Consider the following 13,031-nt stretch of genomic DNA (forward strand, 5'->3'; position numbering starts at 1 on the left):
CCTCCAATGTGAGAGTAAGGCAAGAAAGAGAAAGAGTCCAAGGAAGTCTCTGGACCGGCCCAGGGCCATTCTGGGGGCCATCTTCCACCAGAGATCTAGCCTCAATGCTGGCCACCTTGGGGCCTCCTCAGTCCAGGAACTCAGGTGCTGGGAAACAGTCTTGGGTAAAAACTGTACGTAGTTTTTGCCTGCTGGGATGCATAGTCCTTGGTTTAGATTTAAAAGAGCGGAAGACATAAAAAGCTGAGTGGAGGCCCTGAGGTGAGACAGGGCACCTCAGTCCTGTGTGCTGACCTGGCCAATCTGTTTGTTTGGAAACGCACCAAACGACAGTGTCTTTCAGCCTCTCTCTTCCGGTCAGACTCTGTTGCTCAGAGGGTGACGGCCTGGCTGCCAGCATTTCGAGGACTGGGAGCTGTCAGCAGGAGGGTGGGGATGTGGGGTGAGGCGGCATCTCCTCCTTGCCTGCCTCCCTGGGGGCCAGGTGCGTCCTCAGCGTGCCGTGGCCCCTGCCGGATGCGTCCCCCTCCGGAAGGGCCTCTGCTTGGGGATGCCGGGTGCTAGACCTTCCTCTCTTGCTTCTGCAGCCTCATTGCTCCCATCTCCTTTCCTGGCCTCCTCATCCTTAGGGATTTGTGTCCTTTTAAAGCCGCTCTTCTGTTCCTTAGGGATTCGTGTCCTTTTAAAGCCCTTCTTCTGTTGCTTTAGTGGTGTTTTAGCAGAGATTGGAAGGAGATGCTCCTGTTCAAACTGTCTTTACTCAGAAGTCAGCATCACCTTAATTTCATAGATACCATTGCGTTGCAAGTGTTGATCTGTTTTAAATGTGGAGTATTCCTCATGTATATTGCTGTGTTGGAGCACAGCATGGATAATGAGCATCCCCACTCAGATCTACCCAGAACACCCTTCTCTGAGGCTGGGTTACAGTGTGACAGTACCTTACGATGTTTCCCAGATTCCAGTGGCACGTGTTTGGCATACATACACGTATATTTATAGGGCAAACTGCTAACCAGACGTGTGTAAACTACTACAGGACATCACTAGCTACATCTCATCCTACTTTTTTTTTTAAGACAGCTGTGAAAACAACAATTAGACTAGGAAAACTCTCTGGGGGAAATATTTTTACAGCTTGGTTATAAGAGTTTTTACTTTATATTTGTTCATCCAAGGCATACTTGTCTTTGGGCAATGCAACTTGTTTTAAATTAAGGGAAAAAAGAGAATACTAGCCAACTTACTCTTTTTTTTTTTTTAAACATGTTTCTCTGTTATTTATTAAATGTGATAATACAGTAGGATGTAGAAAAGATTTCCCTTGGGATTTGTATATTTACATATGTATATGCATATACATTGGCTTCCCTTGTGGTTCAGACAGTAAAGCATCTGTCTGCCTGAAATGCGGGAGACCTGGGTTTGATATCTGGATTGGGAAGATCTCCAGGAGAAGGAAATGGCAACCCACTCTAGTACTGTTGCCTGGAAAATTCCTTTGACGGAGGTGCCTGGTAGGCTACAGTCAGTAGGATCACAAAGAGTCGTACGTGACTGAGCAACTTCACATACATATACGTTATACATTTTATATCTAAATATACATTTTATATACATATACATTACATTTTACATCTAAGTATATAAAACCTGACAATATATAACTATAAAACCTGAAAATATATACTTAGCAAATAGCTGTTCTTCTGGTCTTGGGCAGTATCACCTGCCCTGTGTTTACAGGTAACTCCAAAATGTATCCAGTGTAGCCCTCTCTTCTCTCCTGAGCCCTGGTGCGTGGTTTCAGATACCTGATGGCATCCATCAGAATCCAGGCATACACTGAGTTAACCAGTCTTAAATGGAACATAATTTTGTTTTTTTCTCTGTTTAACTTCTCTCATTCACTGGATTTTTCTAAAGACACTTTTTAATAACAGTTTTACATTCACAGCAAAAGCGAGAGGAAGGTACAGAGATTTCCCACATACCCCCTGTCCCCCACACGTGTGTTACGTCCAGCCCCAACCCACCTCGCTGTTAATATCCTCCACCAAGGGAGGATGTTTGTTACAGCTGATGAACCTACATTAATATGTGATAATCCCCTGAAGCCCACAGTTTACATTAGGGTTCACCCTTGGTGGTATTCATGCTGTGGTTTGAGACTCGTGTCCACTATTAGAAGGTAAAGATATTTTCGCTTCCTCCATACCCTCTGAGCTCCACCTTTTCATCCCTTCCCTGGACCCCTGGCACCCACTGAGCTTTTGCCTAAGTCCATTGTTTTACCTTTTCTTCAGTGTCATTTAGTTGAGATCGTAGCCTTTTCAGATTGGCTTCTTTTGCTTAGAAAGGGTCTCTCTCTGTCTTTTTGTAGCTTGATAACCTATTTCTTTTTAGCGCTAAATAATACTCTGTTGTCTGAATGTATCATGGTACACTTATGGCCACTGGGGGACGTCTTGGTTTCTTGGGTACATAATTTTTGCCCTTTATTCCACCCTATGTCTTTTTTTTTCTGATCGTCTCCAATGATAGATCCGAACTTAACGGTATTCCCCAGCTTTCTAGTCACTTTAACTAGACATTTGGTATAAATTTTTAACAGTATTTAAAAATTTTTTTTAAATACTATTTTTCAGTATTCCTCCTCCCATCTCCTCCATAGCGATATCTGTCAATTCTAGCTTACTCATGTATCTTTACCTTGGGTTCTAGTTGCCCTGATTCAGGCCCTGTCCTTGTTCCCATTTCCTCATGTGGCCTCTTTTGTCTTGCTTGTGTCTGAGTTCTGTCTCAGTAGCCCACCATGTACCATGCGGCTGCAGAATCACAAAGCAGCTTTCTTTGTTGTGAAATTCTTGACTCACTGTTCTGTTTGTCACCTTTCTCCTCCTTATCCTCTTTTTCCCTAGTCATTTCCCCTTACCTGCAGAGTGAGGTCACGGCATATTAAATCTTTTACAATCTGGCCTGATGAAAAATTGTTTTTTTCAAATTTTGCCACTATCCTTGCATTATCAGACTGCTCACCACTCCTCAGGAGGCTGGAAATGCTCTTCCCAAATTCCTATCTGTTGCAGAGTACCCTTCTTTCAAGCCTCCTCTCTGATGTGCTCCCCTCCCCCCTCCCCCTCCCCACTGAGATGTCTTTTGTTGGAATTACTTTTTACCCCTCTGCTCCTAGAGTACTGTCATGTCTGCTTAGCATCCTTCATAAGGTGCCTTGTAGCATAGAGTCTGGTTTGTTTTTTACTCAAGTTGTGAATGAGTGAGTGCCTTGGGGTCAAGAACTAGGACATATCTCTTTGTTTCTAAATCTGTCTTGGAAATGATAATAGGGAAGCCTTCAGTGTGTCTCAAATATTAATTCAGCATATCACAGAATTTTAGTAAAGGTTAGTCAGATATTAGGTACATACAGGTAATAAATAGCCCAAGTTCCTTAGTGTCTCATGGTTTGCCAATTTTTTTGTGTAGTTCAGTTCAGTTGCTCAATTGTGTCCAACTCTTTGTGACCCCATGGACTGCAGCACACCAGGCTTCCCTGTCCATCACCAGCTCCTGGAGCTTGCTTAAAAATCATGTCCGTCTAGTCAGTGATGCCATCCAACCATCTCATCCTCTGTTACCCCTTCTCCTCCTGCTTTGAATCTTTCCCAGCACCACGGTCTTTTCCAGTGAGTCAGTTCTTCACATCAGGTGGCCAAAGTATTGGAGCTTCAGCTTCAGCATCAGTCCTTCCAATGAATATTCAGGACTGATTTCCTTTAGGATTGACTAGTTTGATCTCTTTCCAGTCCAAAAGACTCTCAAGAGTCTTCTCCAACACCAGTGTTCAAAAGCATCAATTCTTTGATGCTCAGCTTTCTTTATAGTCCAACTCTCATGTCCATACATGACTACTGGAAAAACCATAGCTTTGACTAGATGGACCCTTGGGCAATTTTTTGTGTAGTTGTTATACAAAAACAGCATTCTGACTCAACAGCTTAGAGCCGTATTTACTCTCAGTAGTGGAGAAGCAGAAAGTAAGATAAAGTCTGTTAGGTAGATTCAGGGGCCACCACAGACAGGTTCATTTTTTCCAGCCTGTTCCTTAGGCTGTGTGCAAACCCTGTCAGGCAGGTTAGTTTATCTTGTTTCCAAGCCTACTGCATATAAGGACAGTAGGAAGCCCTGAGTGTGTACAAGTATCATCTGTTTAAGTTTATGGTTGGGCTACAGTGATAGCTCAGTTGGTAAAGAACCCACCTGCAATGCCGGAGACCCTGGTTCGATTCCGGGGTCGGGAAGATCTGCTGGAGAAGGAATAGGCTATCCACTCCGTGTTCTTGGGCTTCCCTTGTGGCTCAGCTGGTAAAGAATCCTCTTGCAATGTGAGAAACCTGGGTTCAATCCCTGAGTTGGAAAGATCCCTTGGAGAAGGGAAAGGCTACCCCCTCCAGTATTCTGGCCTGGAGAATTCTATGGACTGTATAATCCATGGGGTCGCAAGGAGTCGGACATGACTGAGCGACTTTTCACTTCACTAAGTTTATAGTACATTTCTAGAAAATGTTCTGTTTAGAAGTGATACAAATAAAAAGGAATTCAGTGTCAGTCTTAAGCTATCCAAATGGGTCTCAATCTTAAAGCTTTATTATGTTGAAATCTCAGTGGTACACTGTATCCTTTGAGAACAATGCAGTGGCCTAGGGTGAAATTGATGAGGCTATCCTATAAGGGAAGGAAATATCCATTATGTTTCCAAGTAACTCAGACTCAGTAAACTAACACCGTCAGCTTCCCACCCCATGTCAATACTTTTATTATTGGTGCATGCTTCCTCTCCCAGTTTTGGAATCTGAAGTTGACAGACTCGCTGATTCTCATTCAGCGTAGTAGCCATGCTTAGAAAGCCATGTTTCAAAACCATGTATTTCCTTGAGAAATGTTTTTACATCAAAAAAATGTTAACTAAAGAAAATTCTTTCCAACATATTAAGCATAAAGTTAGCCCAAAAGACTCATTCTTAGCTCATTGTGTGCAGCAGCCAAGTAATACATATTTGCTGTGAAACAGGTTAATAGGGTTTGATTGTGGGTAAGAAATAAGCAAGAAGGAAGGCCTGGAAACTGGTTAACAATTTCATAATAATTTAATAAATTGTGCCTTAAATAGCTTTTTAATAAATTGTTGAGTAAGATGTTTTTAAGCTATCTTCCTGGGCAGATTTTATTCTAATATTAACTTTAAATTTTGATATTCTTTTTGTTACAGAGCCTTCCTAATATTCTCACCGATGATCGATTTAAAGTTATGTTTGAGAACCCTGACTTCCAAGTAGACGAAGAGAGTGAAGAATTTAGGCTTTTGAATCCACTTGTTTCCAAAATTAGTGAAAAAAGGAAGAAGAAACTGAGACTCTTAGAACAACAGGAACTTCATGGAAAAGTAATGTACTGTTTATCATTTAGAATTTGTGTAATATTTAGTTTTCTGTATAGGTTAGAAGAGTCATTGAATAAAGCTGTAATTTGTTTGACCTTCAGCTTAGGAATATACCTTCTTTTATTAAAGACATTTTTTTCCAATGCATGCAATGTCTGATAGACTCTGATAGGCTAATGCTATTTAAAAGGAAATAACGGGTCAATGTTTTTGGCAGAGGAAAAGGAGCTGCTTCTTACTATTTTTATTTTCAGGAAGAGGAGGAAGAACCAGAAGGAAAACCAAGTGATGCAGAAAGTTCTGAGAGTTCAGATGATGAAAAAGACTGGGTCGCAGAGGTCAGGAAACAGCGCCGGCTTCTCCAACAGGAGGAAAAAGTGAAGAGGCAGGAACAGCTCCGGGAGGATCAACAGACGGTCCTCAAGCCGCAGTTCTATGAGATCAAAGCTGGCGAGGAATTCAGAAGCTTCAAAGATTCGGCCACAAAACAGAAGCTGATGAAGTGAGTAATGCTGCCCCGATGTTGGCTTGCTGGATGTCCAGCCTTGCTCTTCCTGGCTGGCCCTGTGCCCTCAAGGGGTCATCTTGATCTTTGGAGTTCATGTGACAGCTCAAGGCCAGAGGGCCGTGCACTGGTCCTTACTGTGGTGATTCTGAACCACTTTTTGAGGCCTAGTTTACATAGAGTAAGATGCAGGGTGTGGCCCCAGGAGTATTGGTAAATACGTACATTAGAGCACTTTGGTTCTGCAAAACCCACACTCTTAAAAATGATGATGGCAATTAAAGAGGTAACAGCTGCTTTGACAAAAAGTTATTTTAAAAATATTTCAGTTATGTTTACTCTCATTGTAGGTTATCTGAGTATTTAAAAGGTCATTTGGAAAATTTGCCAGAAATTTTTTTAGCTTTATGTAGGAAAACAAAGAGATCAGAAAGAGTGGTATTCTGGAATAGGTGAGTACACAGGGACAAAAAGTGGAATGGTGGTTGCCAGGGTTGGGGGCTGGGGAGACACCATTTAATGAGCTATGGGGTTTCCATTTGGAAGGATGAGAAAGTTCTAGAAATGGATAGTGATAATGGTTGCACAACAGTGTGAATGTTCACTGAAGAATAGTTAAAATGGTAAGTTTTATGGTTAAATATTTTACCACAGTAAAGATAAAAAAATAAAAGTCATCGTTAAAAAGAAATGGTATTATTTGAACAGTCTCAGTTGTCAGGTGTCTAAGTAAGGAGTTAGGTATTTAAGCCCCCAGTGTTTATAAGCTCTAAGTCACATGAGAGTCACATGAAATTCTCTGCTTTGAGAATTTCTTGGCCAAGTGTTGATATACAGGATCTGGATGTGATAGAGTAGACAGTCTTGTAAGACGAGCCTAAAGGTCTGGGGGGCCAGAGGGAAAGGGCAGGGGGAGCCAGGCAAGGCAGATGAGGCGTCAGACGGGGGCTGTACCAGTTCTGTACCTGTGCTTACCTAACCCCCAGCTTCCTGGTTTAAAAATTGTGCTTTTTCAGACAGAAGAAGAGGGGAAAGGTGGGGAGGACATTGATAGATAGACTGAATTGTTTCTGGAATAGAGAGATGCCTGTTTATCTTTATTTTGCCAGTTTCTAGCAAATGTCTGAGACATGAAATGTTGAAGGAATCCTTCAACTTAGATCCAGGAGCATCTAGAAATTCTGGCTCTGCCTAACAGAAGATACATCAGTAGACAAACAATCTAGTAATAGGTTTAATATCTCATGAAGAGATTTTCTTTACCTACCAACCTCACTTTTTTTTTGGTAACAAGTTTCTTTAAATATAATTTACGTAACAGTCACATACATAAAGTATATAGCCCACTGGTTTTTGGTATAGTCACTGAGTTGGACAGCCACCACCAGAGTCAGTTTTAGAGCATTTCATCACAGCCCCACAAGCAGAGTTCCTTACCCCGTCCATCAGTCCCATTTACTCCACCTCATCTCACCCCAGGCAACCACTGATCTGTTCTCTAGCTCTATAGGTTTGTCTTTTGTGACATTTCATGTGAATGTTATCATATATGTGGCATCTTGTCCCACTGCCTTTACTTGGAATGATGTCTTTAATGTTCATCCATGTGGTAGCATGTGTGAGTATTCCATTCAGTTTTATTCCAGGGTATGGGTAACACTGTATTTTATTTGTCCATATATCAGTTGATGGGTATGCATGGTGTTTCAACTTTCAGTGCTGCCGTGAACATTCGTATATGTGTTTGCATGGACATATGCTTTCATTTCTCCTGGCTGCATACCTAGGAGTGGGACTGCTGGTCACACGGTAATGTTATGTCTAACCTTCTGAGAAACTGCCAAACTTTTTTCCAGAAAGACTGCTTCACTTTATGTCTCCATCAGCAGTGTGTGCAACCCCACTTTTTATGTAGCTGTCATTCTTAGATTTTTACCTGGAGTCCTAGTTAGAAGCAGAGGGAAGACTGCTTGTTTTCAGTATTCTGTTTCTATGGAGTGAATTTCTTTGTTAGATTATCTCGTGTTTTGTCTTGCATTATTTACTTTACCTCTAGCTCCTGAATCTGTATCTGGACCCGAGTAGGCACTTGATAAATCCTTGTGAGGGTGTGGATCTTCTATGCACTGACTCCTTGTCAGGCAGCCCTGGAAGTTACTCTTCCAAGATCTGCTGAAAAAGAACTCATTTACCCAAAAACCACTGACCAGGACAGTCCGGGAGCAGTTTTCAGTGTATGGTAACAGGAAGCTGCAATTTGAGGGTGGGAGACATGACCAAACTGTCTCACATTCTTGTTTTGCCTGTGAGCTTTGGTAGGATATTTAAGTAGAAAACAAAAGGGATGTACATTTAGTATTTAACAATAAATGATAGCCAAGCTAATACACTGCAGCTACACTTTCTTAATAAGTTAAGTGTCAAAAAGTTAGACAGTTGTTTTGAGAAGAGGAGCTGTACGAGTGATAATCCTTACACAGGCTTAAAAGTCCCATTGCTTAAAGTAACCACCCTTTGGTAGGAATAGCCCGAAGTTTGCTGGCGTTTGGGCGCACACTCCTTGTTGAATTCTAGTCTTGACTGGATTATTTTGGCAAATCCTGAACTTGTAATGTTCTAATATTATTTAATGAAGCATTGCACCATTATCCTTCAGAGAGCTAAAGTGACTCCTTATGTTTATTCTTGGAGTTACCACAAGGCAATCAGCAAAACGCAGCATTGGAGTCAGGTGGATTATGTTTGAAAGTTCACTTGGACTTGTTCAGCTTTAAAACCACTTCAGTTTTTAAAACCAGAGCAAGTTCTCTCCATTGCTTAGCCTGGTAACAAGAGCTGCACGTAAACACACATGTCTGTCAGCACATTCTTATGTGCCTTCCAGTGCGCTGTGCTTTCCTCCTGACTTTATTCATCCACCTGTCAACCTCTCCACCCAGCCATCCATCAGTCAGACAGTCGTCTGGTGCCTCGGGTGAGCAGAGTGCTGTCCTGGGCCCCGGGGGTGGGAAGGAAGGGCCCGGCTCACATGCCGGAAGTACCGCTGTTCTCTCCGGGGCTCTGTGAGCCGTCTGGAGGCCCTGGGAACATGTGCGAGGAAGAAAGGGGGTGGATTTTTAGAGGTTCACTGAAGTCTTAATTAGAGGTCATATTGAAACTGGTCTTTTGAAAGAAAAAGGATGAACATGGAGAGCAGGGTGGGAAAGCTGGCTTTCTTGGCCGAAGGGGCCATATGAACAGGACTGCTGTTTGGAGGCGAGGGAAGAGCTGTGGTTGTGCTGCGAGAGCACAAAGTGAGCGGCAGGGAGCGCAGCCTGGGAGCCAGGGAGGCAGGCGCGTGAGGCCCTGGCCCTGGCTGAGGTGCGGGCGAGCCAGGGGAGGTTGGGGCTAAGATTATCGTGATCAGATCTGTTCAGTCCCTCCTCCCAATTATGTAAATATTTAACACAGTAAAAGCAGTACATGTTTGTTGTAGAAAATAAAAGCATAGGCTTAACAAAGCCCTATTTCCCAGAAACTGTTAGTGAAATACTGTTTAGAGAGAAAATGCAGGGAGAAACTGGGCCCATGAGATCAGCTAGCCAACTGTAATAAAGCAGTCCCAGGGGCAAGTGATGAATGCCCGACATGGGGTGGAGAGCAGCAGACAGACGTTGAACCAGATTACTCCTGAGCATGTCCAAGAATAAGACGCACACTACAGCGCCGTTTGATTACTAACTTAATATCAAAGGAGTTGGGGCGATGTTGAAATGTCTAGCAGTGTTGCCACTGAGATAAAGGATACAGAATGAAAAACAAATTTAAGGCTCAACGTATTGAGCTGGGTATTCAGCACATTGAGTCCCCAGGACCCATGTGTCCTCCTGGTCATGTTCGGCTGACAAATGGGAATGTAGGAGGTAGGCCAGAGACCCTGGTTTAAGAGATACCAGCCTCCCTGTGGGATTGAGACCCTGGCATAAAAAGACTTTGCAGAAGTGCGTACAGGGAAACAAGGGCTCAGAATAAAGCCCTTGGGAACAACAAATGTTTTTTTTTAAGTCTATGGTGAAAACCGTAGACTTCTCTAAAAGCATACAAGTTCATGCAAAGTAATAGATACGGTTTTAGAGGTGTCAGGAATATATTGCTGGCCTGGGGCTAAGAGGTCTGATTTAGAGGGCTGAAGGAGAAGGTGGGCAGTAAACAGTACTAAGGAGTTGCCCAAAAGGTGGGGGGGGAATCTGGAAAGAGCCGAGTGTGGAGAGGATGTCACAGAGAAGGGCATGGTACCGATGTCGGGTGGAGGGGGGTCCCCAACATGGAGGCGTGACCGTGGGAAGAGTGTCAAGATCAAGGAAGGAATGGGAGAAAAAAGAACATTGTGAACAGTTAGTGTAGATGGTTCCTTCAGGGTACTGGCAGTGAAAGGAAGGAACCAAGGCCAATAGCTTGACAGGAAAGGATTTTTAGGCTTGAGAAGTGTCTTATTAATATGCAGAGAGGAATTAATCATGGAAAGGGCAGGGTGGAGAAATGACTGGACTGAATTGGCAGCGCTGTACTGGGTGAGCAGTCAGGAGTGAACTGGTGGCCAGGAGCCACCAGTTAGAGAGATGGTCCATCTTCAGAAACCAGGGAGACAAGTCAGGATGGGTGAGAGTGACTCTGTTTCTAGGTAGAAAGAGAGGATGTTCACCCTGGCCTCTGTTGGGAATCGGGGCATGTGACCCCCTTCAGTTACCGGGGTAGCCTTGATCTGGGGCACCTGATGTACATGCTGGAGGTGTCTGTAGGTAAACCCAGGAGAAAGAGTCCTTAGGATAGCTTTCCAGATTTCGGTAACAGAGAATAGTTCCTCTTCTTAGGTGATAAATACTACATGCTGGGAGCCCCGTTCAGCTCAATTCATGAAAACATTCTTTGAAGCACCTACTCTGTGGTCGTTGTAGTTGTTGTTCAGTCACTAAATTGTGTCCAACTCTCTGCGAAGAGATTTTCTGCCTTCAAGGAACTCATCTTCATCAGGTACTTTGGTATCTCGTGGTGAGTTGCTTATCATGTCTGCAACCTTATCCTCTTTGAATCAAACAACTGTGGCCAGCTTTTCCTCGTCAGCTAATTTCCTTCTCACTGATAGTGGATACGAACTACAAGTCTAATTCTGAAAGAAGTTTCATTTCAAACTTCCTCTTTTTTTAAAAAAGAGAATCTTTTATTACTCCAGTAATCGGTACTCCACTGATACACAAGCATGTTATCATCGCTGTATGTATGACTTTATTATCACAAGCATGCTATCGCTGAAATACAAAGGTAGGATGGAGGGTAACAGTCTTCTCTCCCCCGACACTCCCTCCCTGAGGTCCTGAGTGACCTCCTGGTCACTCCCAGGTATGCACACACTCATGTGTACACTTGTGCATTGCACTAATCTCATTGCCAAGTCACATGTTCTTTTCATTGAGAAACAAGTTTTGAAATGTTTTCTTTGTAAGTGCATGGAGGTTTGCCTTATGGCTGCATAAGTATTTCATAAGGTGGATGGGCCGTAATACCTAATTTTGAGTGTTTAGGTTGTTTCTTGATTTTATCTTCCATTTTCACAGTTATAAATATGTATCCACGTGCAAGAATATCTTTAGACCATATTACCTGACGATGGTGTTTGCTGGGTCATAATAGGTGTGTGTGATCAGTGTGGCCAGGTTGTCCTCCAGAAAGGCCTCATATGCCTGTCTCCCCTACACTGGCAACGACAGTGGACCTTCTCAGATTTTAACTGAGCGAAGGTTGAGCTAACACCTAGTGGCTGCCTGAACTTATATCTGCTGCAGTGGAGACTTGGAAGCCATGTGTGCAGACTGGAAGGACTCAGAGTTTTCAGTAACCTTTATGTGTTACAAAGTTACATGTTTAAAACAAAGTACTTAAAATTCACCATTTATCTGCTGATTTATTCCTCTATTCTCTTTGTATCCTCTTTAATGCAGACTATGAAGGGGTGATCCCTTTATTTTCCATCAGTTTACCTCTTCTCTTCTGTGTATTCTTGCCACCTCTTCTTAATATCTTCTGCTTCTGTTAGGTCCATACCATTTCTGTCCTTTATCGAGCCCATCTTTGCATGAAATGTTCCCTTGGTATCTCTGATTTTCTTGAAGAGATCTCTAGTCTTTCCCATTCTGTTGTTTTCTTCTATTTCTTTTCATTGATCGCTGAGGAAGGCTTTCTTATCTCTCCTTGCTGTTCATTGGAACTCTGCATTCAGATGCTTATATCTTTCCTTTTCTCCTTTGCTTTTCACTTCTCTTTTCACAGCTATTTGTAAGGCCTCCCCTGACAGCCATTTTGCTTTTTTGCATTTCTTTTCCATGGGGATAGTCTTGATCCTTGTCTCCTGGACAATGTCACGAACCTCCATCCATAGTTCATCAGGCACTCTATCTATCAGATCTAGTCCCTTAAATCTATTTCTCACTTCCACTGTATAATCATAAGGGATTTGATTTAGGTCATACCTGAATGGTCTTGTCTTTGCTGACTGTATAGAGCTTCTCCATCTTTGGCTGCAAAGAATATAATCAATCTGATTTCGGTGTTGACCATCTGGTGATGTCCACGTGTAAAGTCTTCTCTTGTGTTGTTGGAAGAGGGTGTTTGTTATGACCAGTGCATTCTCTTGACAAAACTCTATTAGCCTTTGCCCTGCTTCATTCCGTATTCCAAGGCCAAATTTGCCTGTTACCCCAGGTGTTTCTTGACTTCGTACTTTTGCATCAAAATTCTCCAAGCCAGGCTTCAGCAATATGTGAACCGTGAACTTCCAGATGTTCAAGCTGGTTTTAGAAAAGGCAGAGGAACCAGAGATCAAATTGCCAACATCTGCTGAATCAGGGGAAAAGCAAGAGAGTTCCAGAAAAACATCTATTTCTGCTTTATTGACTATGACAAAGCCTTTGACTGTGTGCATCACAATAAACTGTGGAAAATTCTTCAAGAGATGGGAATACCAGACCACCTGATCTGCCTCTTGAGAAACTTATATGCAGGTCAGGAAGCAAGAGTTAGAAATGAACTTGGAACAACAGACTGGTTCCAAAT

At 42.8% G+C, this 13,031-nt stretch overlaps 1 protein-coding gene across 1 annotated transcript in view; it reads left to right on the plus strand.

Moving 5' to 3' along the window:
• Positions 1-13,031, plus strand: part of NOL10 (nucleolar protein 10) — a 93,491-nt gene that overhangs the window by 66,248 nt on the left and 14,212 nt on the right. Inside the window, exons 18-19 of the mRNA XM_055540933.1 lie at positions 5,270-5,443; positions 5,695-5,942. Of these exons, the coding sequence (XP_055396908.1) occupies positions 5,270-5,443; positions 5,695-5,942 (422 nt within the window). The remainder of the gene's footprint in view (positions 1-5,269; positions 5,444-5,694; positions 5,943-13,031) is intronic.

The sequence above is a fragment of the Bubalus kerabau genome, chromosome 11 (genome assembly GCF_029407905.1).
Source record: "Bubalus kerabau isolate K-KA32 ecotype Philippines breed swamp buffalo chromosome 11, PCC_UOA_SB_1v2, whole genome shotgun sequence".
Lineage (NCBI taxonomy): Eukaryota > Metazoa > Chordata > Mammalia > Artiodactyla > Bovidae > Bubalus > Bubalus kerabau.